General features: G+C 40.4%; 6 protein-coding genes across 11 annotated transcripts; 5 read left to right on the forward strand and 1 right to left on the reverse strand.

Moving 5' to 3' along the window:
• Window positions 1–116: 116 nt before the first annotated feature.
• LOC122759651 (sphingomyelin synthase-related protein 1-like) lies at window positions 117–6537 on the reverse strand. 2 transcript variants are annotated; one of them, XM_044014612.1, is made up of 6 exons: window positions 6415–6537; window positions 3866–4441; window positions 3260–3355; window positions 3004–3121; window positions 2751–2901; window positions 117–1770 (listed from the first exon to the last, which is right to left on the reverse strand). In XM_044014612.1, the coding sequence occupies exons 1-6, from the start codon at window positions 6483–6485 to the stop codon at window positions 1466–1468; spliced, it is 1317 nt and encodes a 438-aa protein (XP_043870547.1). In that variant the 5' UTR covers window positions 6486–6537; the 3' UTR covers window positions 117–1465. The 2 variants fall into 2 exon arrangements, with proteins under 2 accessions (XP_043870547.1, XP_043870548.1); XM_044014613.1 differs by having other exon boundaries at window positions 6334–6483.
• Window positions 6029–8505, forward strand: LOC122759652 (dual specificity protein phosphatase 13-like). 2 transcript variants are annotated; one of them, XM_044014614.1, is made up of 4 exons: window positions 6029–6160; window positions 6973–7054; window positions 7138–7355; window positions 7463–8505. In XM_044014614.1, the coding sequence occupies exons 1-4, from the start codon at window positions 6079–6081 to the stop codon at window positions 7654–7656; spliced, it is 576 nt and encodes a 191-aa protein (XP_043870549.1). In that variant the 5' UTR covers window positions 6029–6078; the 3' UTR covers window positions 7657–8505. The 2 variants fall into 2 exon arrangements, with proteins under 2 accessions (XP_043870549.1, XP_043870550.1); XM_044014615.1 differs by lacking the exon at window positions 6029–6160 and having other exon boundaries at window positions 6524–7054.
• Window positions 8506–9020: 515 nt separating this feature from the next.
• LOC122758817 (dual specificity protein phosphatase 13-like) lies at window positions 9021–12728 on the forward strand. 3 transcript variants are annotated; one of them, XM_044013144.1, is made up of 3 exons: window positions 9039–9962; window positions 10177–10394; window positions 10900–12728. In XM_044013144.1, exons 1-3 carry the CDS (start codon window positions 9835–9837, stop codon window positions 11112–11114), a joined length of 561 nt encoding a protein of 186 aa, XP_043869079.1. In that variant the 5' UTR covers window positions 9039–9834; the 3' UTR covers window positions 11115–12728. The 3 variants fall into 3 exon arrangements, 1 of the variants encoding a protein (XP_043869079.1); XR_006358195.1 differs by having other exon boundaries at window positions 9021–10800; window positions 10900–10965; XR_006358196.1 differs by having other exon boundaries at window positions 9898–9962; window positions 10311–12728.
• Window positions 12729–12893: 165 nt separating this feature from the next.
• LOC122758816 (dual specificity phosphatase 29-like) lies at window positions 12894–17799 on the forward strand. The gene is made up of 4 exons (XM_044013143.1): window positions 12894–13043; window positions 15458–15642; window positions 16528–16748; window positions 17499–17799. The coding sequence occupies exons 2-4, from the start codon at window positions 15488–15490 to the stop codon at window positions 17708–17710; spliced, it is 588 nt and encodes a 195-aa protein (XP_043869078.1). The 5' UTR covers window positions 12894–13043; window positions 15458–15487; the 3' UTR covers window positions 17711–17799.
• A 3122-nt stretch (window positions 17800–20921) lies between these two features.
• On the forward strand, window positions 20922–23311 carry LOC122759064 (dual specificity phosphatase 29-like). 2 transcript variants are annotated; one of them, XM_044013562.1, is made up of 4 exons: window positions 20922–21366; window positions 21581–21798; window positions 22062–22109; window positions 22725–23311. In XM_044013562.1, exons 1-4 carry the CDS (start codon window positions 21239–21241, stop codon window positions 22925–22927), a joined length of 597 nt encoding a protein of 198 aa, XP_043869497.1. In that variant the 5' UTR covers window positions 20922–21238; the 3' UTR covers window positions 22928–23311. The 2 variants fall into 2 exon arrangements, with proteins under 2 accessions (XP_043869497.1, XP_043869498.1); XM_044013563.1 differs by lacking the exon at window positions 22062–22109 and having other exon boundaries at window positions 20925–21366.
• Window positions 23312–25050: 1739 nt separating this feature from the next.
• Window positions 25051–27606, forward strand: LOC122759063 (dual specificity phosphatase 29-like). The gene is made up of 4 exons (XM_044013560.1): window positions 25051–25073; window positions 25215–25428; window positions 25875–26098; window positions 26729–27606. The coding sequence occupies exons 2-4, from the start codon at window positions 25253–25255 to the stop codon at window positions 26938–26940; spliced, it is 612 nt and encodes a 203-aa protein (XP_043869495.1). The 5' UTR covers window positions 25051–25073; window positions 25215–25252; the 3' UTR covers window positions 26941–27606.
• Window positions 27607–27637: the final 31 nt, after the last annotated feature.

Raw genomic sequence — 27637 nt, forward strand, 5'->3', positions numbered from 1 at the left:
AGAAACAGTTAAAAATAGCTTTGTATACTGTTAATTTCTTACAGTTCATGAATACACACATGAAATGTATGGTTTTGCAATGAGGGGTGCACAAGGCAGAAATGTAAGAACAAGTCTATGATTTCAGCACTTTAATGATGTTCATGACTAGATGAGACATAAAATGTGATATAAGGTTTGCATGAGCATACAAACATAAGAGTATCACAGCTCAAATAATTGTCAGCTTTATTCAGAATACTTGTGATCTTAACATGCTCTAATGACAAAATGACAACAACTTACTGCCATGTCAAAAGTTCAATTAATGAAATGTCAAGGTCCACCTGAAATCAACAATCGACTTCAATAGCACATTGTGTTTAAAACAAATACATCATTAAGAGCAACTGTAAACATTTCTCCATGAGCATGTTGCTATAACTGTTCATGAAATATAAAAATACCTATCAACAAATTTTACAAAATTAAATAAATTAATGTTAACAAATACCTACAAATAAAGTTCCTTTATTGGAACCATTACTTTAGATTCATGTCAAAGGATCAATATTTGAAAAAGATCCAATTAGATACTTGGGTCTTGTCATTCACCATGTACAGTTAATTAAAAAACCACAATACAACTACCAAACAGTAAACATACACAGAAAACTATCATAGTCACAGTAGTTGGCAAATAAAATATTTAAGACAGCTGGAAAAAAAATATTCCATAGTTTTTGGCCAATAAATACATTTCTTGAATGCATTTTGTGTGGGTCAATTAAAGAGAAACACTCCATAAACAATAAAACCCGGGTCAATGCAAGTTTACTTTGTGATGAGCTGTGGATTTCTGTCATTGTCAAAACACAAGTATGGCATCCAAGAATGCAAATGGAATTCAAAACATCTGCTGCTCAACAGGATGGAACAAAATACTATACATACAAACATCAGTGTAAGATACTGTAGCTCTTATACATATTGCTTTGAGAGTGGTCCACATAACTATAGTTTGATCAATTACAAAGTAATAATCAGATCCAAACCTTGAACCCTTGAAGATACTTTAATTGCAGAGGAAATACATTGCTGGAAAGCATTCGGTACACTGCTGCCTGAGAACATTTATTTGTACCTTCCTGTTATGTATATGCTATCCTAATAATAACATTTTAAATTGGGATGTACCCCAAAAAAAAAAGATTAATGCCGTATACGGCAAACTTTTATGAAAAAAAAAATCAGTGACATGATCTGTATCTCCACGGCTCAGTTTTTAAATCAGTTTTATGGATTCTGTTTAATCTTCCTAAAAATGGCGACAAGTGAAATAGGTTAGAAGATAAGTCCCAGATTATAAGAAGGTAATGGCGGTGTATCCCATCAGGCCACAGTGCTGACAGGATTGGCCGCTGTTGGCAACTTCACTAAGCAGCACAGGTTAGGTTTGTGACAGTCCAGCTGTAGCGCTTGGTCTCTAACCGATAAGCCTCCTCATCACAACAGGCCAAGCCAGGGGCCAGCAGTACTCGTTGGGGACGGGTCCGTTCACGTTGCTCTCAAAGAAGGAGAACATGGGAAACCAGATGCGAGCTCGTCGACTCTGCTGGTAGGCCCGAGTGTTTGCTAGAGTGTGATAGTATAGGAAGAGTCTGGTCGTGATATAGAAGGCGATGAACACGTCGATGGAGTAGTGTTCATGGGCAGCCAGGATGAAAAAGATGCCGAAAAGATTGAGGACCCAGGACAGTGTGTGAATGAAGTTCCAGCTTCGTGGTGTGTCTGTGTAAAAGACAGAAAGAGCAGGTTTGGTTTTATTTCTGACCAATTCAGACTGGAGTTAAACACAAGCTGTAATACCAAATAAAAACATGGGGTGGCAGCAAAGGGACAATTTTACCAAACACAATAGTGTCCTCATAATTAAATATTTTAACCATATTTCCCTGGGTTTAATAACAATTCAGGATTTCCCATGATGATTATGAAGACATGTGAACAAAATCTGCAAGGTTACTCAAGTCTTCATACAAAAAAGGTTGTATTACGCACAGCTGCAGCAACAGTTAATGGATTTATCAATTAATTAATCCCCAATCATTTTTAGTCAAGATTTGATCAGTTTGACTGTTTTAATAGTTAAAACAAGCTCTCTGAGTTTGCAGCTTCTTAACTGTGAAATGTCTGTGGTTTCCTTGCTTCAGCTAACAAAGAAATCATTAAAACTGATTCATTTAGGTTTATGAGAACATAATCAATTCAAAGTCTGGGAAACACTGATCAACATTTTCTGATATTTTGTGGACCAAACAAGTACTTGATTAATTAAGAAAATGACTGACAGATAACTCATATTTTAAATGTAAAATACCAAATAAAAACATTGTGTAGCAAAAAAAAGGATTACATATACAAAAATGTGTGCTAGTCAAAACCAGGATCACTGTAATAAGGAATCTAGTGGTCTTTGTTAACAGGTCAGCTTGAAGGGAGTTTTTATTTTTTAAGTGATGCTTTTGTAGATCTCTCCCAGGAGAGTCAGGTTAATGCCTCATATGTTTTTTAATTTGCAAAAAAGGGGAATGGTCACATAGCATCGGGGTAATTCATGGGACAATGGGAGATGGGTCAGCTATGAATCAAAAGGTTTAAAGGGTTTACTAAAATATAATGTTAATTTTGTCCCCACTGAATGTTAAACAAAGTGACAAAAATGACCTTATATGGATCACAGCTTGACAGAATAAACAGAAGCTACTCACACTCCGTGACAAAGAAGTTAAGCATGGTGAGGACCACAGTGTGACCACTGAACATGTAATCACCACATGTATGCACTCCTGTCAGGGTCATCCCGAAACCGCTCCAGATGGCTACAGCTCGCTGCAGTTTGGCCCATATGTCACCGTATATCTAGGACAGGAGAGAAGGTGAAGCCATTAACTCTGTGGGCTTTTAAAGAAGCAAAATGATGCAGTTTCTGGCGTGATTCATGCAAATGTGTGGGCGCATTACCTTTCCTGAGCACTGCAGGTGCTGCCCTGGCACTGACAGGGAGGTGACAAACATGGTGATGCAGCGCAACATGAACACCGTCCCCATGAGGCTGCACATCCTCCGCAACAGGATGGATCTACAAGTAGTGATTAATAATAATATTCATCATTCTGAGTCTTCCTGTTGTTGATTCATGGGAAACACAGTGGGCAACCCACAGAATAATCCCTGCACTGGCACACTGTATTCATATGAATGACTGTTTGGCTTGTACCTGTGTTTATGCAGCAGCAGAACAAGCAGCCAGATGTTACAGAGAATCACTCCACATGCCTCACCCATGGCAAAGGCCCAGGGTATTCTAGGCACGCTATTGAAAGGGACAAAGGGACAATGAATAAATGATGTTTGCAAATAAACACAAAATTGCCACTACTTTGAGGAAAAACATTAAATTACACGTTTAATAAAAAAAAAAAAAAAGAATAGAGACACCGGAGACTGAGGCAAACTTTAAAGGTTTGTAAGCTGCCCAAATAACTGGCCTAAGCAAGTTTTATTTGAGCTTGTCAATCCTGTTAATTCTGTGAAATTGGCACTCTCAAGAAGCCAAGACATTACCATGAAAAGTATGTTGCTGTTTTAAAAAAAATGTCAAAGATGTTTAAACTAAATCTAAACCACCAGGAATACACGACCGTTATAGAACCATGCTACAAGAAAGTGGGTCAGTTATCATGTCTACCATATGGTTTCATTTCACTGCTGACTCAAGACTCTGCTGCATTTATCTTTGTCTGAGTAAGGGCTTCAGCCCAAAGTTTCACCTGGTCTGTCATAAAGAGTTTTTTCAATGTGCAACTACTGCAGAAACACCCACCTGTCTAGGAAAATATCAGGCAGCGGAGGGTATGTGCGCATGTCAGGCACCCTCTCATGTACTATGACCATGACAAAGGATGTGAACCCAAACACAATCATCACATAGATGGCACTAAGCACGGTTTTCCAGTACTCTGGATCCAGGCGCCTGGTCTGCTGCTTGTACTTTCCATTTGTATACTGGTGATACTCCTCTCCCACTGGTGCTGTGTCAGTGCTATCACAGTCTCTGCCCTGGTCACCATTACACAGCCAGTCCAAACTGCCTCCAGAGCCTGAGGGAGAGTGGCCCTCAAAGGGAAGACCCAGCTCCTCCAACACGTCCACATTCTGCTTCTGAAGTTTACGGATAGACACCATCAGACGCTTGATGTCCCCCAGCACCTTGAGCTCCAGAGGTTGCGAGCGGAGGTCATATTCGCTGAGGGCGAGCAGGCTGGTGCCGTCCAGTCGGTGCTTGTTGCACAGCAAGTCCACATACTCGTAGAAGCCCTCTTCCTTCAGCCACGAGGCAACATGTTTGGGAGTCCAGTGACGGACACTCAGATGGGTCATTTCGTCGTCTCTCCGACAGCTGTAGTAGAAAAGGACAGCAGCATTAATAAGTAGAACTCAACTCGATTAAACCCATAAATATGAAACCCATAACTGCAACATAGACAGAAAGTATCTTCTCTTTGTAAAAAAGTTAGAAGTGATAAACAAAGAGAAGCTGACTCTGGAGCTTTACAGGTATGCAAGACTTTCCCAACTTGAGCAAATATATGAAAGAAACAAAGTTTGCAAAGTGGAAATTAACCAAACCCTACAAATATAAGTAAAAGAGAAGACTTACTCCCCAGACTAAACTTAACAGAAACTCAGATTTCTGTGCTAGTCATCTCTCAATCTCATTATTATCAGACGGTCTCATATTTTTAACTGGCAATAACCTTTCTCTTAATTCTGTTCCAATGATTACCTCTACGGCCCAGGTTACTAATAGGCAGACCACAGTCCAGATCCAGACAGCACTTTTTTTTTTTTTAAACATATGCTGTAAATTACGACGTGACGACACTCAGCCAGTCATAAGTGATTTGGAGCAACAGTCGGTGCAGCATGTCTGCATTGCCAAATGTTATTTTAGGTCAGGACACATGAATATAGCAGTCACATGGAATGAACTGTTCTGGTTTTCCTGGGATCCAAATTCCCAGTCTATTTTTTTTTTTACTTGTGTTTCATATCAACATAAACAGAGAGAATTACCTTTCACAGCTTTAACATTGCAAATCACAACAGTGTACTCTCTGTTGCATATGCTACAAAAATAATGCATCCTCCTTCTGTTTCAAAGTAAAAACAATCTACCAGAGTTATTTAAACACACTTCATAGTATTATCAAAGGCAAATGCATTGTCTGTCCTTAAATGAACAGCTGACTGACATTCAGAGAAAGGTCATTTCACATGAGACCTGAGAAGAGGAATAGGTGACACAGAGTTTCAATCAAAACAGAAAACATTTTAGTAGTGAACTTAATATGGTGTACTTAAATGGTTTATTTTATTTCTGTTTTATAGGCCTGTTTTATTTTTCACCTGACAGTAGACAAAGAACATTATTATATCACTCATCCACTTCAAATTGACATAAAATATTAAAATATTTTGATTATAAATTCAGTTGTTGACTCCACAGACGGTGATGCACATATTTTAAAACACAACCACTAAACAATGATACATCCATGGCATAGTTTTCAAGTTTTAACGACAAAAGTGGGAGCAATCATGTATTGTACAAATAAAGTTGAAATCATAACTGATTTTAAAATTAGGACACGAGTCTTGTATACTTAGTTGACGAGTACCACGTCATTGACTTTGATCCCAGCGCGATCTAAATATCTAAAAAAATGTATCCAGCAAAAAAAGTTGCATGTAAATATATTTCATTTTTATTATATTCATATTATATACTTAAAGGAGCAGTTCTGAGTTTGGGGATACGTTTCACGAGCTTGCCATGACATTTCCCAGCTATGGAAAATAGACTGTTTTAGAAGATTAAAAAAGGACATTCTGAGAAGTTGAAGATAAGACAATCGCCCCACCCCGAGCTCAGACTCTCATGAAAATGAAATGAATTAATTGACAAAATGCAACTGTGACGCCTGTCAGCTATCATTCACGCCCACCTGTACTAATCTAAATCGCTTATTATCAATGAAATGGGCCCCGGCTACTGCTAACTTATTTCCCGAGCATCTCATCACCTCGCTGTTCTGGCAGCTTTCAGTCACACTCGGTGTGTGTCATTCATGTTTTTCCGGAGGTTGACCTGAAAGCGACAACGAGCGCATCCTCCGCTGCTGTATCACAACAATCAAGACCGGCAGGCTAATTCCGCCTCAGCTAACGTCAGCTAACTAGCATACCATTTGTTAGCTGTAATGCAGCGTGCGCGTCACGTTTACTCACCTGAACTAAAATTTGACTGAAGATAATACGGCGGCGTACTGGTTCAGCTAACTGAACGGCATCTCACATGCGTCTGGGCACCTTTTAGCTTTAGCTGTGATGGTAGGGATTCGTCGGGAGTCATTTTGCCTTGGCTTCGCGCTCGTTAGCATGTCTATTAACAACACCAGGCTGTAACCTCCAGAATAGCTGCGCACGTAAAATTAGCAACACGGCTTCTTCGCTCAACCTGTGACTGCATGTGGATCTGTCCAGCAGTGACACCTGCTGGTGAAAACATGAAACAACCGGGTCTTTAAATCTGTACTCTTGGGATTGTTGTGATGAAGACACAGAATATTTTTGTTTGTTTTGTGCAGCTAAAAATGCAAAATCACGACCTTTCAGAAAATATACAGAATGCTTTAAAGGTGGGAGGTTGACCGGCATCCAGTATATAGGTCACTAGTTTAATTTTAGCCCAGGAGCACCTGTCCTTGTCAGTACCAATATGATTGTAATAAAGGCTCAACAGAGTTGGAAAATAAATTTGGAGAGAAGAAATTATGTCGTTAGTAGTTATTTAAATGTACATGCAGTCAGGAATGAATAATCCAGAGGATAATAACACAGTTTTTCCTGCCACTCCTTCTGTGAAAGATTTGGTGAAGGTCTTGTATGGTGGAAAAAGGTTTGGTAACCATGCGGATGAAGTTTGGCCCAGCCTGTTCATTGGTGACATGTAAGTCCAGCACATTGTTGTACTTTGCATCTTATAAATAATATGTTTCTTATAATAAATGCTGGATCCTGCACTGAGCGTAGGTCGGTGGCCAATGATCGCTATAGTCTGTGGAAGCTCGGAATCACTCATGTTTTGAATGCGGCCCATGGGAGGATGCACTGTCAGGGGAGCCATGACTTCTATGGATCCACTGTGGATTATTATGGAGTGCCTGCAGATGACTCACCGACATTTGACCTCTCTCGCTATTTCTTTCCCTCGGCCGATTACATTAAAGATGCACTTAACACGCCTGGAGGTAAATACCACTATGTTGCTTTAATATCACTAATTTCTAATGTTAAGACCTCACTGAATATCACTCAGCTCATGCTTTCTACCCACTGCATTGTAATTCTTCACCAGCTCAGGTTTTTGTCCACTGTGCAGTTGGAGTTAGCAGGTCTGCTTCCCTCGTCCTGGCATACCTAATGATCCACCACCATTATACCCTATTAGAGGCCATCAATGAGGTCAAAGAGCACAGGTGGATTTTTCCAAACAGAGGATTCCTCAAACAGCTTCGTGCTTTGGACATGAAACTACGCAAGACACCATGAGAACACTTGAATGAGAGAAAAATCTGATTCAATTCTTATTCTAATTTACATGTCTATTTAACTCAAGACAAGTGAAGTGAAGGAGATACTGTACTTACTTGTTTCAAGAATGTTATTGTATGACGTGTAGTTTTCCTTCATGGTGTTGTGTTTAATGTGAATTATGTGGCCTTTTCACATTATTACATTATCATTATTACACAGTGTAATTTCATAGGCAGAATACATTTTAAGACAAATGGACTTTGACAATATCTTAAAGAAAAACTACATTCAATACATTGTTGATCAAAACCACATGTGTATTAAATATTGTAACTTTTTATTATATTTTTATTTAACATTACACTTTAATTTTAAATCCCTCTGTACAACACACTCATAAAATGTAACTACTGTACTTATTTTACATGTATATATTCAGCATGTTGTGTTTTGTTAGATCTCTCCAGTATTACTAAATTTCAACAGCCTCTAATTTAGTCTTTGTGAATTAATTAATCTTCGGTTTACAACAGTCTTTATTTATAAGTAAAGTTACGGATATTTTAAATGCATATTACTGATTTCCAACAGCTATTAATCATCATATAAACCACGATACTGACTGTACAGAATATCCACCATGTTCCCATTAGTTCCATTTATGAACGTTCTTAAACCTGAGAATGATTTTTCTCATACTAACAAACAGCTGGTAAAAGCTTTTCATGTGTTCATTGACATAGTTGAAGAAGAAAAAATGTTTAATTCCTTTCTCTTATAGGTTGCAAAGACATTTTACGTTGCTATTCACATATGCTGCATACATTAATTATGTTTATATACAGTGTTTACCAAATATATACTAATTCCACCGATCAATTACCATATGTATTTGTGATTGTGACTCTGCACATGCTTCATATAAAGGACACATGGATTTAACCCACGCGCTAATGTGATCATCGCCGCTCCTTGTAATTAGCATACTGCCCACATACACGTGTGCTCACACACTTAAAGTGGGAACATGGTGCAACATGAGACATGTCAACATGAGCATATTTGCATTTAGCCCAAAGCACTAGGTATGAATGCACAGCCTCACAGAGTCACTGTCATAGATCTTTTTTCTTGTTCTTGTACAATGAGAGTGACCCGTCATCCTCATCTCTGATTCCACAAGGGGGGGGGGAAGCGGGTCATTAATCCACACTGGTTTTGCCAAGTGTCATTTTCATAGAGTTTCAAAGTGTAAGCACAAAAAGTGCAGCAAACACAACTCTACACACACACACAGGATTTCACCTGTAGGTGTGAATCTGTTTCTGCCAATTATTATGCACATAACCAAGAGGCTTTAGCTCTCCCTCTCTCACACACACACACACACACACACCACAGTAGGTTAATCAATAAGCAGAAGCAACACCTCAGATAATCAATCAATAAGTGCCTTCAGGTCGAAATGACCCGCAGATCTTTATTGACTCATTTCCTATACAACAGTGTTGACATTTTACAATACATGATTGCTTCCACCTCTGCGCACGTACACATTTATGCCCCCCCGACTAAAGAAGTCATTATGTTTAATGGCTTAAAAGTGAGGTTAATTATGTTTTCCTTCAGTGTAGAAGCTGAAATGTGTGGAATTAACCTGGAACAGAACAGCAGGGTTAACAGATATTTACAGCTGTGCGAGTGCTGTTTGATGTCATGTGCAGCCAACGGGCAACGCTTAATTCCCTCCCCTTCTTCTCATTCAATGTGCTTTCACAAGATATTAATGTCAGAGCAGTGAACTAGTTGCATGAAGCCGATACAGTATTTCTTTTTCATTAATACTGCACATGGTGTGTGCACTTTCTCAGTGTAAGCAAAGTACTCGAAAATGTTTCTCCATAATTACATCCAATTATCACTGCTTTAAGGAATGATTCATCTCTGTTTCAGGCTTATTAAATTAGAGTCCCACAGCAGTGTATAGAGCGCAAACTCTGGGGCTGCACAGATTGTTGTTCTGCCCTCCACACGTAAAAGAATACACACTAGGTTAGGCACTAAATTAGTCCAGTGACAGCAGATAAACACCTGCTCGTACACATCACTCTGAGCCGCAGGAGACGGGAACTGCTTGAATACAACAAACATTCGGACCAGGATTCATTCCAAGAGGGCGGATTTGGACTCAAAATGTCATCTGTCGAAGGCAAGAGAAAAGAATATCTGACTGTAAAGGATTTACAGAAGGTTTTGGACTCATGCAAACTACATCTTAATCAAGTTGACGAGGTCTGGCCAAACATATACATAGGGAACGTGTAAGTATATGTTTCATCGCAAATTTAAACCAGACTCTATGAGTTTGCCTTGGAAGGGAAAGTGAAAGTTTTAATTTTAAACAAGCTCCCAAGGTTATTACCACTGCCATGCAGTATTGCCTGCCAAATGTTGTATCACTCTGACATTAAAACTGCTTTGATGCTTAGCCTTGACATAAGTCTTGAACTTGTCTCTGTCTCTTTGTCTTGCTAGGGCAGTAGCCCAAAACAAGGCTGCCTTGCTGAAATTAGGTATAACTCATGTATTAAACGCTGCCCACTCCAAGCGAGGCAGCGTAGGGAACCAAAGCTTTTATGGCAACGACTTTGTGTATTGTGGCATTCCAGCAGATGACTCGACACACTTTGATCTGGATGTTTACTTCCAGCCTGCAGCTGATTTCATTCATAAAGCTCTGAAGTCGCCTGATGGTAAGACGACACAAGGCTTCTTTTTCCACACAAATTACCTTTGTTTTAATGATAGAATTCAGTCAATTTACATGAATGTATGAATGTTCTTTACACATATTGTATTTTTGTCCATTATGTCTTTTATTTCACTTTTATTTTCACCGTGCTGCCCTTTCAATGTCACCTGTCACCATAATATTGATGTGTAAGTGTAATTTAAGCCTGCGGTATTAATAAGTGTCTTACCTTGCAGAATTTAAATCTATAATGTGACCATGGCACCTTTCAAACAACCTATCAAGCAGAGGATGAGTTGGGATTAAAAAGACCAGGTCCCTTCTGAAAAAGGAACCTTAAATGAACAAAGGCGATGAATTGTTGGCTCTATTTTTAGCTCCCAGCTGGAGAAAAGAAAAGCCACACAGTGAGATGGGCAGCCATGTATGATATTAATAAGACTGAGGCCTCACTCTAATCCTTCCTTTTCATGCCTCCTCTTCCCTTCTTCTTGTCCATTTCTCAGGGAAAGTTCTGGTGCACTGCATCATGGGAATGAGCCGGTCCTCGACACTGGTGTTGGCGTACCTCATGATCTACCGTCAGCTCTCGCTCAAACGGGCTCTGCAGAAGCTGATCCAGAAGAGAGCCATCTACCCCAACAGGAACTTTCTGGCTTTGCTGTTGGATCTGGATCTGCAGCTGACAAAGAGAAAAAAGAAAACGTGTCAGATCTTGTAATCGTAAGAGGAAGTTTACAGTTCTTTAGCCACACGTGAGCGTGGTCTCTGTAGGGATGAGGATAGCGCAGCCCAGCAATCCAAGACTGACGTGTGTCTACAAGAAACAAAAAACCTGGTTCATCTACAGTTTGCACTTCCTGTTAACATGTTAAATATATTGTCTACTCAACCCCCAGTTTTACATGAATATGCTCAATGTTAACAAAACACTTTAACTTTTTTTATCCTATGAAGCAACATGTCAGCACATCTTGTGTTTGCATTAACACGCCAACATTCAAAGCAAAGCATGACGGCCAATTTACACATGCAGTGGAGGTCGTCAAGGGCCGGCCAAAGTGCATCATGTGTGTCAGAAGTTGAGAAATGTTTTACTTTCCAAGCAGCACGTTTTTTTTTTTTCTTTAAGCTCAAGCTCTCGGACGCAGTTGACCTGAAGATAGTTCAACCAAATCAACCAAAAAGAGCCAGTTTCACAACACTGTATCAACATGACCTTTGCACTAGCGCCCCCCTCAGGCTGAGCTAAATTTGACTAAGATTCCAGTTCTGTTTCCGGTTTGCAATGGGCTGCATTGTCCTCATGGACCCACTAACATGGCTTTAAACGTTTCTTTCTTTTTTTCTTTATTATTTATCTTTCGAAAGATTGAAATGCTAAAATCAAAGAACGTCTTAAGAAGAGAGTTTTGTTGCACATTTAAGTTAGTTTAACCTTTATTTAACTAGAAAGACTGACATAGATTGGTTACAAATTCAGTTATGTAATACACAAAACATATGTACACGAGGAAAACAAAACCATTTCTGTGAAAACAGCTACAATTTTCATTTAGTCAAATCTCAACATAATGTGAAACGAACACAGAGACAGTGAGAGCTCTGGAGATGTTCAGATTGTATGACTATGTCTTCAGTTATATCATAATTGTAAGATTTGCCTTTTATTTTTCCAACCACCTCAGTTTCTATCCCCGCAGAATGGACCAAATCTCTAAACACAAAGGATAATATTTTAGCAGAAAAGAGAAAAAAATGTTATTTTCTGCAAGAGAATGTTCAAAGTCAGAATGGGAATCAAACTGCATTATACAGTGTTTCTTTGGTGTATTTGTCCTGCTATCTGAGCCACTCACTACTGTGCATCAAAGGCGTCTGGTTTTATTTTCTATAGAGGAATTACTGATGACAGGCACAGAGAGGAACAAACATGTTTATATCAGACTGTGACAGCAATTTCTACCTGTTCTAAACGATTACAGCCTCATTATATCACGCACACACACACACTTTCATGCACACAAACACACAGTTGTATTGTCAGTAGAATCAACATTTAAATGAACACAATAATAATCTCTCAGATTATTGTCACAGAGATAACTGTGGTGTCGCTCTGTTCAGTTTATATGTAACGATTTCTTCTGTGGTTGTTTTATTTGGATATGAAGAAAATGTTTACGTGGTAAATGGAAATGTTCATGTATCTACACTTGTATAATTGTTTTTATTCACATTCACTCAGTCCTCATATCTGCAATGCATCTTTTTTTATGTGTAAATGTGTGTTTTTGAATTTATTGTCCCAAGTTCATTAAATGCTATAAACCTATATCTTATATCACTTTTTTTTTTTACTGGAGAGAAGAATGTCAGTGTCGGTTTTAAGTTCACTCACGGCAGCAGTGTGCTTCTTATTCTCCTGCTTTTAAAAAAAGCAGTGTCCTATCCTCCCTCCAGTGCTGGCAGCTCGAGTAACCTTTAAGGAATGCGGGAGAGGATGCCAGAATTATTTTGGGCCGAGATTCAGATGTTAAAATAGAAAAAAAGGTTGCAGGGTAGATTACCATGTGGAACACAGGCAGTTGTGCTCGACCTACATGTAGCGCTACCAAGGGACCCTGAAAAGGCAACGTTTCCAGACAAGGTATGTGTCTAACACCAGTGTGTTCTTACGAATTGTTTGCAGATACAGGCCCATGTTGGAAAAATATTTATCAGTATATATACACACACCATGAACTCCAGGGTGTGGATTTATTCTACTGTGCACTTTTATTTGCCTGGCAAACATGTTTATGAAGCACTTTTTATAAATGTACTATGATGATAAGATCTTGGCTGTTGAATTACACTTTCCTCTTTTATTAATTAGCTCACAAATCCACATGAACCACATCTAAAAGGCTAAACATGGAAGTGTAATTCATAAAACTCCCCAGAAGAGGCCCAGAGGAGGAGGGTTAAAAAAACGGCAGCCATATTTATTTGCCCTCCATGTTAACCGTGGGCACTTACCCATACATAGCAGCTTTAATTACACAGAAGTAGAGCAGGAAGCACAGGTTAGCCTAAGGGGGAGGCTATGAAAGCAGCGCTGCACTTAAACATGTGCACCAGGGAAATCATTTCTCTGCCCTGACTGTGGGAGGGAGGGGAGGCTTGTACTTATAGATCAATGAGGAGAAAGAAGCGCCTCCAGGTTCTCTGGGCACATGTTGTACTTTCGCAAAGACTCACACACACACACACACACACACACTCGCTCATATGCATGCAGCATATTACACTGCATCAGGTGCAGCTTTTTCACACACACACACTCCACATGACACACGTGCACATGCAGAGATGGATGAAGCCGTCATGATGTCTTGAGTGCTCCTCCATATGCCACCACAGCTTAGGAAAAGGTCACAGAATCAGATTTGGTCTCAACGACTCACTCATCCCTGTGGACACAGCAATACGTCTCCGAAGCCTAAGTGCCACATTACGTCTCCTCACACCAGCAGAAAGCAAATAAGAGGAGCTGCCATCGGTTTCTTCGCTTCAACAATGAGCGCAGAACCGCCCAATGTCCACAGCTCGGAGCTGAATCACACAGCTCCTTAAATGGATGCTAATGTATACAGTATGCATAGTATAAATCTCTCTAAAGCCCAGTGTGTAAATTGTAAATGCACAGGTTACACTTGCCTGCAGGAAATGAAAGGCTCATGTTTATAAGTCGTGAGTGCCAGTTTTCTGAATCTGTGGAGATAAATACATCTACCAGCACAAAATAACAAGAGTGTCATCTGACAATAACGTGCTTTTATGGTCCGTCGCTGCAGTGGAGTGTATTTATTGGTGGCAAAGACCAATATTCCAATTAATCCTTTCTACAAAAACATATTTTATTTAATGTATATATAACTACAATGGTGTCCTCACATCAGTAAAGCCTGTTAGAAGTACCAGTGCCTGAAGGAGTCATTTAATTTCTCATTTGTGGCCGTGTACTTTTTAACCGCTTTGTTTTATTACTTCTTGTTAAGCACTTTGTGTTTACTGGACTTGATTTGGAACGCTAAGCACTTTGAAACACTGTTAAGGAGAGTGCTGTATAAATCAAGATTTATTGTTATTTATTATTATTGTTCATTTGATCATGTTGGTCTGCTTATGCTTTCGTTGTAGCCTTACATTTCCACAGGCGACACCATGGAGCAGTAGGTCTAAGGTTATATTAGAGGCAGATGATGGAAGATCCCACCATTTTTACTGCTGAGGATGCAGCGCCCTAACTTTTGATGATGATGATTTTGTTCGTCTCAATTTACAAGAGCATGCTGCTGTTGCCTCCATCGGTCTTGACGAGCACTCAACACTGTTTTACTGAGAAACAGAGTCATGTGGAGCTGATAAACATCATTGTGTGTACTCATTTGCCAGTGGTTTAAATGTTTGTATTTAAAGGTTTTGAGCTACAGTTACAAGGCACATTAAAATACTTGGAAATTAAACATTTGGAGGATTGGACTATTGGAAGATATAGAAAATCAAGGTCCATGAAGGTACCATATATGGCTCCTTCCCCCTGAAAAGAGTATATATTACAATATACAAGAAAAACATAAATAAAGTGAAAGGAACAGTATTTTTTCCTTGGGGACCCCTGTGCTGCATGTTTTAGATGTTTCCCTGCTCCAACACATCTGATTGATTTCATCACCTTACTATAATTAGTTTCTGAGATAACCATAGAGGCAGGAGAAGACTGAGCCGTATGACCACACTTGTTGCCCTTTGGAACTGCTGTGAAAGTTACCAAATATAGTCGTGGTAAAGGGTTAACCTCACTCAAAATTAAGCCGCATGTGGACAATCAACAAAGCACATAACTCAGTCACTAAAGGGCTGAAAATGTGTTTATATTTCCTTCGTTAAAATGTTTAAAAGAAGCAAAAAAAAAAGCAATGTTCACACTCTTTTGATGACTTCCCATATTTCACTGATTGTAGATAATGTTGTCAAATTAAAGAGCGTAGTAGATATGTTGTACTTAATGTGTGACAGGTTGTAAACGAAGAGGTGAAATATTCAGACATGCCCAGAGGCCTCAGCTGCCTGGCAAGCTCCGAAGGAGCAGGCACCACGTACGAGACTCCCCCGGCTTCAGAGCTGCACAGGCTGATGTGGACAAAGAAAGGACCCAGCAACCACCTGGATGAGGTTCAGCCCAGGATCTATATTGGAGACATGTGAGAATGAACGCACTGACACGAGACATGCATTTCTTTCCGCAGAATTGTGTAATAAGATTAATAAAGGCGTCCTGTTCTTTTTATTAGTACATCACGTCAAAAGTGATCAAAATCCACTGCAGTAGTATATACTATAAAAGGAATAGTTTACAGATTCAGGGTTCAGGAGGTTTACTGACTGAAGGTGCGCGAGCTGGCTGAGGGAGGCAGGAACAGAGAGCCCAGAGCAGATACACCGTCACAGGAGGAGGCAGAAGTACACGGTGGTAAATATTCAGTCCGATGGACAAGCAGGCAGAGAATATTAAATACAGATTTCACAAATGCAGAGGAGTCGGTGGTAAACAACGAGAGGATGGCATGGATGTGTGGAAGAGTTAGCATGAAAGAAGGTAACCAGAGGCCACGTCAATGAAACAGCACGTGAGATGAGGAAAAAAGCCCAAATAAGGACAGGCAGCAGCAGCAAACCAGACAAAAAGCATCTACTTCTGACAGGATATAAACAATAAGTGTCAAAGTTAATGACTGTGAATTGGTACAAACATCTCAACAATTGACAAAAAAATTCTTATTCTGCAACTTTAAAGAACACAAATCCTGGATCCAACTTTTAAACATAATCCATTACAGAATGTGACTGGTGATATCTCTGTCTCATGCCCCATCTATTCACCATGTTTGTTAAAAATAAACACTAATTTGGGGGTAAAGTATTTGAATCAGTGCTAGTTATTATGAATCATTGGTGTGGATATTTGCAGCTCAAACACCACTTAACAGAGTATTAATTATCTATAATCAATTAATATGATTACTTCTGCTATAAAATATACCTTTGCTTTGTGCCCATAAAGATATATAACTGTATTTTCTCCACAGGTACGCAGCCAAAGACAAGAGGACACTCCAAGCTCACCGCATCACCCACGTGCTTAACGCTGCTGATGGGAAGTTCAACGTGAACACGGGCCAAAGCTTCTACAGAGACACCAATATCACTTACTATGGAGTGGAGGCTTTTGACATGTCATCCTTTAACATGAGTCCCTTCTTTTACCAAGCTGCCAATTTCATCAAGAACGCTTTGAGCTCACCCACAGGTGAGGAGACCACGCCGTGTTCTCATCGTCGTTTTTCTTTTACAGAGTTAACTTGAGGCACATGTGCCTGTTTTTTTCTGCAAGGCAAGGTGCTGAAACATTTGTCAGTCAATTCCCATTACAGGAGCCCCCAGTTGTATTAGTCATTAAAATGCAAATCAAACACTAAACATAATATCAAGCTAATATCTTTCCCCCACGGTAATCTTCTCATAAGCGCAGACCTTGGCCAGGAAAATTGGTTTTAAATGGATTGCCCTGGTAATTTGTAAGCAACACTTTTATTGGACATGGAAATTACACAATTATGTTTGTGGCCTGTGTCTGCCTGGCCTGTTATGCAGAGTGAAGTCGGTATCTGACATGACAGTAATAAGATGTGGCCTCCTCCTTCACATGCTGGCTGATGGAGGGCTCCAGTGTGCGGCGGGGCCTACAGTAATCCCCGGCAGAAATACACAGCCGCCGAGACAGTTCAATTACGCGCTCCTCTGCGCCCTAATCCTCAAGCCCGATAAGGAAGCAGGGATTACCGTGTGTAGAAACATTGGTTGCAACATTGTTGAAAACTTTTAGTCTGGAGTTTGAAGTACTCTTCTCTGATGTGCACGACGTTTTTAAGCCACAGAGAAGTAACAAATTAGACCGTTAGAATAAAGTGCACCACCATAATCCAGTCGTTGCAGGTTTATGAGTAGAGACGGGAACTAAGTGCTGATATGCAACTGACTTTCTGTTCTCCACTGATAGGTAAAGTGTTCGTCCACTGCGCGATGGGTCTCAGCCGCTCGTCCACACTAGTCCTGGCCTATCTCATGATCCATGAGCACATGACGCTGGTGGACGCGTTCAAAGCCGTCGGTGCCAACAGAAACATCTCGCCAAATAACGGCTTCCTGGAGCAGCTCAGAGAGCTGGACAAACAGCTGCACTACCAGGGGTCATCGAGGAGCTTGTGCTGAAAAAAAATCTGGCCATAACAGTGGATTACCACATAACCGTCTGTCAGTATATATCAGAATGTCTGCCAATAAAATCTTCCTAAATGTTACACACTGGACCTTTAAGACAAATTGCTCATACTAAAATATAAGCCTTTAACCCATTTTATGTTTACTGTCTCAAACTAATATGATAATGAATTCATCCTAACAACAACTACTGCATAGACACAACATCCTCATCCTCCAGAGACATAAAAGGAAAAACACAGAAGCTGGACTGGATGTCTTCTTCTTTATTTCCTTCGGCAATGAACACGACCAGTGTAAAATGCAAATGGTGTAAATGGATGGCTCTTACCCAGGTCAGTAATTAATTTACACCCAATATAGAGGAGAAGCTCTTAAAAGTGCCCCGAGGAGATTCTGACCACCGGTGGTGCTGTGGAGAACGGCTGTTAAGATTCGCCACTTTGCATAATATCACCATAAATGTCTACTCTTGTAATTACCTCCAAGTTTGCACCGGATATAAACACTAAAAGAGTGATTTTATTCAACCAACAATCTTGTATTCAAGACATTGTTCTCAAATTGTTGAGTACATCGTTTCAATTCTCTTCACGTCCTGTTAGCTAAAAAAAATTAAATCTAGTGTCTGTAGTTCAAAATACTATAATAAATATGACCAATCTGTGCATTCCGTGGTGTATGTTACTCATCTGTCTACCTGTGCAGGTCATTGCAATAATGTTAAAACTGTAGTGCGTAACATTTCAATATAAACAAAGATAAGTTGCATTCAAAGCCATTCTAGCGCTGCACACAGGAAGTGATTCATTTCAGGACAGCTGGAGGCAACAGCAATATTGCGTCAAAAAAGCAAGACAGCTTTCTATGCAGCATGTCCATGTGGACCCCACAAAGGTTAGATTTCGGGGTGACAAAATGGGTCCCAAGCAGATTTGTCTGCTGTTTCCATGGTGACCCCACTGTTATGGGCGTCTGCGTGCAGCTTCTCTTTTTCCTCTCCACTCACATGTGTTTCGTATCAGTGATTACAATCCCTGCGCTGTGAGTGGAGAGGGAGAAAGTGTCATCGTGGGGAGGGAAGTTCAAAAGGAGGACAGAGAATGGAGAGAGGGATGAGAGAGAGTGGGCAGCCAGCTGGGGGACCTTTTTGTTTTTCCGTCCTCCCATTGTAGATGATTTTTCCAGTTTTATTTGATTGGAGGTTACCGGCAGTCCTGTTTTCTGGTTTTATTTATTGCCTCTATTTTTCTTTTGTGGACACGCTGGGTCCTACAGCCCATTGCTGGGCTGGCCCAGATGCCACCTGCTTTCTTATTATTTTTACCTTTGTCTGAAATGACGACATTTTGTTTCACAAATTGAAACTATTATTGAGATAACGTGGTGGCGTCCTGTATGTTTGGTCTCCTACTGAGCCTCATCCTTAAAAGGAGGCCGTAACACCCACCCCCATGTTCACTTTGTGCCCTTTCCAGGCTACCTGGGTACTAAACAAAAACTCTTGAGTATTGAATATTGGGAATTGTCCCCGTCCTCCTCTACGATGCTGCTGTATACACATAAACGTTCCCTAAGTCAGGACTGATAGTTTTGCTTGACAGAGCCTGTTTTCACTTGAAAGATGCAGCACACAAGACCGTTGCATCGTTTCTGTTCAAAGACCAAACAGAGGCTGAAAAATGACATTTGACATTTATGCGTTTTCTTCCAGGTGATTCAGACATGATATAGTCAGTGTCACCAAAGCTGTGTGTTCTCGTGTTCTGAGGGCGGAGCTTGTAGCACTCCCATCGACTGCAGTGTAGCCTGCTATTATAACCTTTTCCAGGCTCCGACTACACCAGATTCTGCTTGTTTTTTTCCCCCAGACGTCTTTATTTATTGATGGCTGTCCAGACGTGAGGAGGATTTCAACAACAAAGGTTTTCAGAAACAAATTATGGACTCAAGCTTTATGATTGATCTCCACTGCTGTCAGTGTCAGTTCTCATCACATTTCTTGGCCAAGTCTTGTAGAAGTTGAGGGCTTGTCTGTGTGAGTCACATATTATCACAGTCATGGAGGAGGAAGAAGTAAACACTCCACACTGCCACAAATCAAATGTTTGGCAACACTTTTTTTCCCCAACACAGAGGGACAATTGCTTCATAATCGTGTTGAATCAAATTGTGCTCATTTCCTTTGCACTGCAATAAAAGGGTTGATATGCACTGTATCATATCACATGTGTTGTTGCTTCATATAAACAGTGCATCAGGACGTGTGTAACGTTAGCCTCAGTGATGAAGGTCGTCACTACGCAGCAACGTTTTTGCCTTCAGTCAGATGTTGTAAACACTGTGCATGTCCAGTTACTCAGGAAATGAAATCAGTTACTTGTTACATATTACAAAGTAATAATATTGCTTTACCTATGACTTTTCACAAAATATGTAAAGTAATATTAATTGACTTATTACTTGAAATCAAAAGTAATGAGTCATAATACTATATATCTATATATGTAAATACAATTAAAAAGTGATACAAGTAAAATTATTTCAACTGCAGAAGGACAGTAAAAGCAAAAAACTCTGTCTCTGACAACCTTAACTGTTTTCAAAAAATAAAATTGTGATTCAGTTTCTCAACATTACCTTGCTCAGTAATCATAATATTACTACTCTCTTTTTACACTGTAATCCCTACATTAGTAGATGACTAGATACGATAATAATTTTCATATGTGACTAAGTAACGTGTTACTGCCCCGTCACTGATGAGGACACACAGGCTGGTGAAACTGGGTGAGATCAACATTGCTGCCAATGGTTTGACACCATTTACTGACTGATGTAATTATGTACCAATGAAGGCAAAGACCTCAAGTGCCAAATGAATCAGGAAAATAAACTAAAAACATACAAAATCCTGTGTAAATGACTACAGCTGGAAAAAATATGAATTAATAATTAATTCTCCCATCAGCGGTTATACCACACTACGTTTTAGTGTAACGATAACTCTAAACTTCAATAACCAGTGGCACAAACTGATGCACTTTGACGTGACTCATCATGGAGGTGTGATGAAAAAAAAATAGTGTCCCAGTATGTTTTGAATAACTCATGCTAGTACAACTGTAAGCACTGCTGTGGCGCTGTAGCTAAAGTTGTCACAACACAAGCTGCCTGGCTTCTGTCACAGTCATGCGAGGAATAAATAGTCCACATTGCTCCTGCCCAGACTCTGGCATCTTCAGCTGTCTCATTCCAGCGAGGCCCGGCCTCTAAACAACACTGATAATCTAGTTCAGATGGAAAACAGCGGCGAGCTGCGGCAATGAGCTTCATGTTTATACTGTGGGTCTTTATCCAAATGTCTACAGGGAAGAAAAACTAACAGGAACAGGACGGCCACAGCGACTTGTCAAATTTTCCGTCCAAGAACAGCAAGTATTTGGGGAGGTTATGTGTCAAGTTGCTGAATGCCATTTGTGATGATTGCACGACAACACCACAGTGAAACATGCAGCTATGAGGCCAGAGGAGGAGCCAGAGTATCAGACACCACCCACCTGCGATCTGCTCAGCCTTCTGCTGAGAAACAGACGCCCCACTGGAGCTGTCAATGAGGTTTGGCCCAACCTCTACATCGGAGATGCGTAAGTGTCATTCTCACTTCAGGGCCCCGCTGCAATATGGTGATCAGACTGAGAAACTGTGGCTGCAAACAAAGCCGCTATTTGGCAAACTGATGGGACAAATATAAAATCTGTACATTTGAGTCACAAGTGATACATTTGCAAGCATATGCTGATGGGGCTGCTCACCGAGGAGATAAAACACCACTAAGTACATTCCTTGTGTCGTTTCCAGGGCCACAGCTCAGGATAAATCCCTGTTAGTGAATCTGAGGATAACACACGTGGTGAACGCCGCAGACGGAGTCCAGCACATCGACACTGGACCACTTTTCTACTCAGACACCAACATTCTGTATCACGGCGTAGAAGCAGCAGACCGTAAAGATTTTGACTTGGGCCCATTTTTCACAGAGACGGCCGATTTCATTCACGGTGCTCTGAGTCACAAAGGTAGGAGTCACATGTTAGCCACCGATGACAAACGCAACACAACAAGTAATGTGCTGCTGCATCTTGTAATATAATCTGATAACATGCTTCATTAAAAGGCCCAGATTTAGGCGAAATTATTTCCGTTCTATTTTACCGATGCCATTTTGAGTGTATAACCACCTGAATGTATGAATTGTTGTTTTCATTAATACCACAGAATGAGACCCTTATATTCACATCAGGAGGAAATTCTTTTTAATGATAATTGAAAACTACCATAGGTTCTCACATGGAGGTGAGATATTCAGCTGCAACATGCAACTTCACCAGTAAGTGGCACTAAATTCTAGACACTGTACCTTTAAGCTGACATTAGAGCTATTAAAACTAGGTTTAATGAATATGGCAACATCAACAATAAAACCCTAAATTGCCCTCTTCCCATCAACATTGTCAAAGCTCTGCCCATAAAATCAGTGAAAAAAAAAATCATAATGATGCACCAATTTGTTTTTGTAAATTGGTTGACAATGGTTTGACATTCTTTTTTAAAAATGGCTCCTCACATAAAAAGTTAAGGAAACACTTGTCTTATTATGCACATTTTTTATCTAGTCTGGACATAAAAGTACATATAAAAGCCAAATGGAAGTAAACAAACGCTGTACATCCAAACTAATAGACTGCGGCCCACATATGTTGTTTTCTAAATATAGTCTGTTTGGATTTTGCTTCACAGCCTGATGGAAAAAGACCAACAACTAGGAGTGGTGCAACTTGCATTTTTACACAATTACCAGCATTATAGAGTATGAAAAACTATCATGCTGAGGCCCAATTTGTGCACAATTCTAAGCATATGCATGAATAAAAAGGTGTGTTTTGCTTGTATTAGCTGTATGAGAACGTGTTGCTTGTGGTAACATGATCTCTGGTCTGTGTAGGTAAAGTGCTCGTCCACTGTGCGCGAGGAATCAGCCGCTCTGCGACTCTCGTGTTGGCTTTCCTCATGATCAAAGAGAGACTCACCCTCATTGACGCAGTACAGACCGTTCGCCAGCACAGGAACGTTCTGCCAAATGTTGGATTTCTCAACCAGCTCCGTCACCTGGACTCATCCTTGGCTCTGCAGCGGAGAACAACGTGATATGAAGATGTGGAGAGAATGTTCCTCTCATGTCAGTGTTGAGATCATACCAAAAGTTATATGTCCAGTAGATTAAAGAGCTTTTTCTAATATATTTGCAGATTAATCTTGCTGTTCTTAAATAAATATAAGGACATGTATACTACATCTGCTGAAACACAGCTTAAAGTAACAACACATTTTTTTTTCACAGCTTTAAAATGATGTCTATGACTCACTGACTTGTAACAGGAAGAATAGATTTTTTAAAAATACCCTCTGCACTTGAAAATCTGTCCGTGGAAGTTTTTGGAGTTGGAATAGTCACAGAGATTCAGGTCGAGCGAGTTCACGAGTAATGCTGAACTGGGCTCGGTGAAAAATAAAAACGCTGAAGACGTTAAACATCTGTTTAAAGGACAAAATATGTGTACTTCCAGTCGTGAAGACAGTTTTCCTGCTCTGCTCACACACTGCAGAACCTCTGAGGTCTTAATTAAGTCAACGATGTTCAGGTGTGTGCGATAAGCGCAATCAGCAAAGAAAAAAACAAACAAGAAAAAGAGGATGTGGAATTCCTGACAGGAAGTTGAGACAAACTTTTATTTTTTGTATTGTAATATTATGGTTTAATACTCTTTTATGTTATATATTTGATTGTCTTACCTTTATTAACTGTTGTCTTTTCTGTCGATAGATAGATAGATAGATAGATAGATAGATAGATAGATAGATAGATAGACTTTTCTTGCACTACCTGAAACTACCTTGTACTTTTATCACACTTGTGTCCTGACCTGACTTTTTCTTCAAAGACTTGATTCAAAGGTAAACTGAGGATTCGATACTTCAATACTTCATACTTCTGTTTTTTTTAATCTATAGCTGCGTAAATGTTTGGAAAAAAATCATGGAATATGGATATGAAATGTACTCGAGGAGTTATAAATAGTGGAACAGCCCTTTAAGCTTATGTGTAACACACATCACTATGAATATTGCAGCGACTGTTAAAACAAATGTAGCACAGCTGCCAAAAGGCCCGCTGTACTTGAGTAACACAAAGACAGTGTTTGGCTATAAATAAACAATGCTATGCCTATTTATTCTCAAAACACTGCATCTTAACTGCCACCATCCAGCGTGGTACAGTTACAGCTGTGATGTCTAAAGAGGCTTGATACAAGATGACAAAAATATGCCAGCATGCTTCTGAGCGTGTGTACAGATTCAGGTCAGACTTTGAAAAAGAGATGAAACGCTGAAGCCATCTTAATAAGAGATGCTCTCCAGAGCACAGTGGGAGACAGAGAGTGAGAGAGATGCTGTCAAAATAAAAGGAATTGGATATCACAGGTTTAATGATTTCACTGTCAGAATGAATGATGGCAGAGTATGAAGATATGAGGGAAAAATAAAGGAGGCTGATGGTGTGAAAACTCTGTCTGACATGTTAGCAGCTTCATCCAGTCATTCTGCAACACACTCTCACTTTAGGGGCTTGCATTTAGATGACTGAATGGACCGTGCATATCGAATAATGGGAGGAATCAAAGACATGTGCCATCCTGTGAAAAAGCTCATCTGTCTAACAGTCTGACACATTTCGCTTCTCTTTTGGCCCCCGGGAGGCTCCAGAAGATGCAGAACATCCTTAACGGGTGTTGTGAAGCAGCACTTACATGGTTTCTCCCCGCGTCTGCTGATACGCACGGAGGCTAAGAGAGACTGACATGTTGTACGGATGTTGCTCGTGCGGCTGTGCAACAAACTCCAAGAGCCCTGTTCACTCCAGTGAATATGGGCGTCCTTTGGCAAATGCAAAGTTTGGATAAGCACTGATTCCTGCCAGCAGCACAGATTAAAGTTGTGTGTTAAGGAGGGGATGGCAGGCACTGACTGGGTGGAAGTTTTCCCTCACAGGCAGGGAACATGGCAGCTAAGGTCAGGGGCCTGCCACATCACAGCCCTAAAAATATCCCCTGCATTCGATGCCCGTCACAGAGCAAGTGGTTATACAATCATTGCACTGACTCAAGGCTGCCAGAATTAAACCAAACCATGTTCTGCCTTTCAGGACTGCTACACAACAACAAGCTGTGAGACTGACAAAAACAGAACAAAAAAAATGTGAAGGAGGGGAAAAAAACAGGCTTCAATCTCTTTGGTGAGTGCTGCTGAATATTGATGCGCAAAAACATTAACCCACAAATGTATTGTGTTTCACGTTTGGAGAGGGAGAAAAGTGGAAGTGAGGGAGGGGGAAAAAACAACAACAACAAGTGTGGTGTTTCTTTTTCCCCTTAAGCTCATCAATCATGTGTGAAAAGGAGCCGCTGTGACAAAATGGCTTCTCACAAGTCAAAGACTGGCACCAAGATTAATGTTACAAAGGCAGAATCCAGTCCGGTGGATGAATATGTCACACCTGGGGGCTACGAGCTGGAGAAAATCCTCAACCGTGGGATTGTAGTTTATACTCATGTCAATGAGGTCTGGCCTCATGTTTACATCGGGGACGAGTAAGTAAAATGCATGACGTGACTGAAGTGAATAAAACATGAGAGAATTCAAATATCATTGGCACCTGCTTCTGTATCACGCACCAACCACGTAACAGCCCACAAATGCAATAAACCATAAATGTAATACAAATTTGCACCTTGTAATTTAATAACCCCCCAAAATGTAGTACATTAGCTGTCAACTGCAAACGTAATGTGAATTTATTTGTTTCATTTGTGTGTATTTTATGTGTGTAAAAAAAACAAAAACCTTCAGCTTTCAGAAATGTAAAACTGGAGAACGAAAGTTTAATCGGGATTCAGATTGGTGACCTTCTTGCTGTGAGGCAAGAGTGCAAGCCACTACGTCACCATGTGCCAAATGAAAAAATGCAAATAAGTTTGAGTCATCTCACTTCATGTATAACTCTGACAGAGTTTCGACTGTTGCGTCCTCTTTGCAGGGAGACGGCAAAGGACAAGTACACTCTGAAAAGGTTGGGGATCACGCACATCCTGAACGCCGCGGAGGGGACGTGGAACAACGTGGACACCGGCGCCTGCTACTACAGCGACATGGACGTCGTCTACTACGGCGTGGTGGCAGAGGACGTGGCGACGTTTGACCTGAGCCAGTATTTCTTCTCTGCGGCCCGCTTCATTGAAGAAACACTGAAAAACCCTCAGAGTAAGACGACAGCCAATATCAGAGAAGTGGCTGTGATTTGGAATCTTGATAGTTGGGTTTTTAATCAATGGGAACTTCGATGTTTGCACCAGAACATCCTCCACAATATAGACGGGGAAAACACGAACAATGTAATAGCATTTTCCAACGCGATATGAAGCGCAGATTAATTTTGATCCACCTGAGATAGTCGTGTAAAGTTTGGGTTGGAAGAACTTTGTGTTTTTCATTATATTTGCCTTTTGTCAATAACAAAGGGGGATTTTGCTTTGTGAAGCTCAAATAAATGAAAAACCACATTTGAAAAACTCCAGATCAATTCATCTTTTTCAAGAACAACTTCAAGGGATTATGTACAGACTTTGCTCTGAAAGTTTTTTTATAGATCCAGTTTAATACATATTGTTTTCATGGGGAGTGTGAAAGTCTGGGAAGTCTGAGTATTGTCAGAGTCCTTGTTACTTTGGGGACTAAAATTTAATTTGGCTGCAGATCTCAGTTTTCCTCTCAAAACCCCAGCAAAATGAAAAGTGAATTTTCTGCTTGGTCACATGCCACACGTATAATGAGGTTGGAATTTGTGTGACTGGACAATTTAAATTGACCAAACTCCCTGTGACCTGTCTTCAGATAAACTGCTGGTGCACTGCGTGATGGGAAGGAGTCGCTCCGCCACACTTTTCCTCGCCTATCTAATGATCTGTGAGAACATGACGGTGGTGGACGCCATCGAGCACGTGAAAAACCACAGGCGGATCATCCCAAACTGGGGCTTCCTGAAACAGCTGAGAGAGCTGGACATGCGACTCCAGGAGGAGAGAGACGCCACAGAGCGGAGATGACCTCAGGTCCAGCCTCAGATCAGAAGTTTTGAGTTAAATCACTAATTATTTCATGAGAAGTCTGAGGAAGGGACACCAAAAGTCCAGGACAAGCAACTGAGTTTCGGGGGTGGAACTCTGCGTGGAGGGTCAACATCAAAGTGCAGCCTGCTACTGCTAAATTCCCTTAGTTTTAACCCTCAAGTCATTCATGACAATCCTAATTGGAGTCCCACGTGATTTGAGAAAGACAACAGGTTGTGATTTAGCTCACAATCGCCGGCTTTCAGCAATGCTGACGCGAAATACACCAGACTAAACATTTCCTAGCTAAATGTTGGATATTAACGCATATTTTTGGGATTTTAAAGTCTTTTGAACTGTTCTACAGTTCGGCACTGTTCGCTTTGATTCTTGTGTCAGACGGCGCGCTCATGACTCTTCCAGTCACGGCACTCTCTGACCAATCAGTGGCCGGCAGTGGTGGCACAAAATGGCGGCCTCAGTAAAGCAAAGCCCTTGCCTAAGTAAGGCTATGAAAACCAAACAATTCTCCTTTTAAAGCTCTTAGAAACTCATACAAAGGATACTTATAGATACACTGGACCAGTGCAAATGCTCTCTTAGATCATGTCAAGTACAAATCAGCAAAACTGCAAATAAAAAAAAAACATGCTTTTCAGATAATTGCTGCTGTTCCATTTTATTTTGTTTTCCA

Source organism: Solea senegalensis, linkage group LG18 (assembly GCF_019176455.1).
Source record: "Solea senegalensis isolate Sse05_10M linkage group LG18, IFAPA_SoseM_1, whole genome shotgun sequence".
NCBI classification, from domain to species: Eukaryota; Metazoa; Chordata; class Actinopteri; order Pleuronectiformes; family Soleidae; genus Solea; species Solea senegalensis.

What these genes read in the sequence shown, in the direction of transcription:
- LOC122759651 (XM_044014612.1), bottom strand. Translation starts at nt 6,485, where the DNA reads ATGCTAACGAGCGCGAAGCCAAGGCAAAATGACTCCCGACGAATCCCT. An exon ending in ATCACAGCTAAAGCTAAAAG is followed by an intron (nt 4,442 to 6,414) that starts GTGCCCAGACGC and finishes TTTCTACTACAG; the next exon opens with CTGTCGGAGAGACGACGAAA. An exon ending in CTGCTGCTGCATAAACACAG is followed by an intron (nt 3,122 to 3,259) that starts GTACAAGCCAAA and finishes CACTACTTGTAG; the next exon opens with ATCCATCCTGTTGCGGAGGA.
- LOC122759652 (XM_044014614.1), top strand. Translation starts at nt 6,079, where the DNA reads ATGAAATGGGCCCCGGCTACTGCTAACTTATTTCCCGAGCATCTCATC. An exon ending in GCAGCTTTCAGTCACACTCG is followed by an intron (nt 6,161 to 6,972) that starts GTGTGTGTCATT and finishes CTTCTGTGAAAG; the next exon opens with ATTTGGTGAAGGTCTTGTAT. An exon ending in AGCCTGTTCATTGGTGACAT is followed by an intron (nt 7,055 to 7,137) that starts GTAAGTCCAGCA and finishes CACTGAGCGTAG; the next exon opens with GTCGGTGGCCAATGATCGCT.
- LOC122758816 (XM_044013143.1), top strand. Translation starts at nt 15,488, where the DNA reads ATGCCCAGAGGCCTCAGCTGCCTGGCAAGCTCCGAAGGAGCAGGCACC. An exon ending in AGGATCTATATTGGAGACAT is followed by an intron (nt 15,643 to 16,527) that starts GTGAGAATGAAC and finishes TTTTCTCCACAG; the next exon opens with GTACGCAGCCAAAGACAAGA. An exon ending in CGCTTTGAGCTCACCCACAG is followed by an intron (nt 16,749 to 17,498) that starts GTGAGGAGACCA and finishes CTCCACTGATAG; the next exon opens with GTAAAGTGTTCGTCCACTGC.
- LOC122759064 (XM_044013562.1), top strand. Translation starts at nt 21,239, where the DNA reads ATGAGGCCAGAGGAGGAGCCAGAGTATCAGACACCACCCACCTGCGAT. An exon ending in AACCTCTACATCGGAGATGC is followed by an intron (nt 21,367 to 21,580) that starts GTAAGTGTCATT and finishes TGTCGTTTCCAG; the next exon opens with GGCCACAGCTCAGGATAAAT. An exon ending in TGCAACATGCAACTTCACCA is followed by an intron (nt 22,110 to 22,724) that starts GTAAGTGGCACT and finishes TGGTCTGTGTAG; the next exon opens with GTAAAGTGCTCGTCCACTGT.
- LOC122759063 (XM_044013560.1), top strand. Translation starts at nt 25,253, where the DNA reads ATGGCTTCTCACAAGTCAAAGACTGGCACCAAGATTAATGTTACAAAG. An exon ending in CATGTTTACATCGGGGACGA is followed by an intron (nt 25,429 to 25,874) that starts GTAAGTAAAATG and finishes TCCTCTTTGCAG; the next exon opens with GGAGACGGCAAAGGACAAGT. An exon ending in AACACTGAAAAACCCTCAGA is followed by an intron (nt 26,099 to 26,728) that starts GTAAGACGACAG and finishes ACCTGTCTTCAG; the next exon opens with ATAAACTGCTGGTGCACTGC.
- LOC122758817 (XM_044013144.1), top strand. Translation starts at nt 9,835, where the DNA reads ATGTCATCTGTCGAAGGCAAGAGAAAAGAATATCTGACTGTAAAGGAT. An exon ending in AACATATACATAGGGAACGT is followed by an intron (nt 9,963 to 10,176) that starts GTAAGTATATGT and finishes TTGTCTTGCTAG; the next exon opens with GGCAGTAGCCCAAAACAAGG. An exon ending in AGCTCTGAAGTCGCCTGATG is followed by an intron (nt 10,395 to 10,899) that starts GTAAGACGACAC and finishes TCCATTTCTCAG; the next exon opens with GGAAAGTTCTGGTGCACTGC.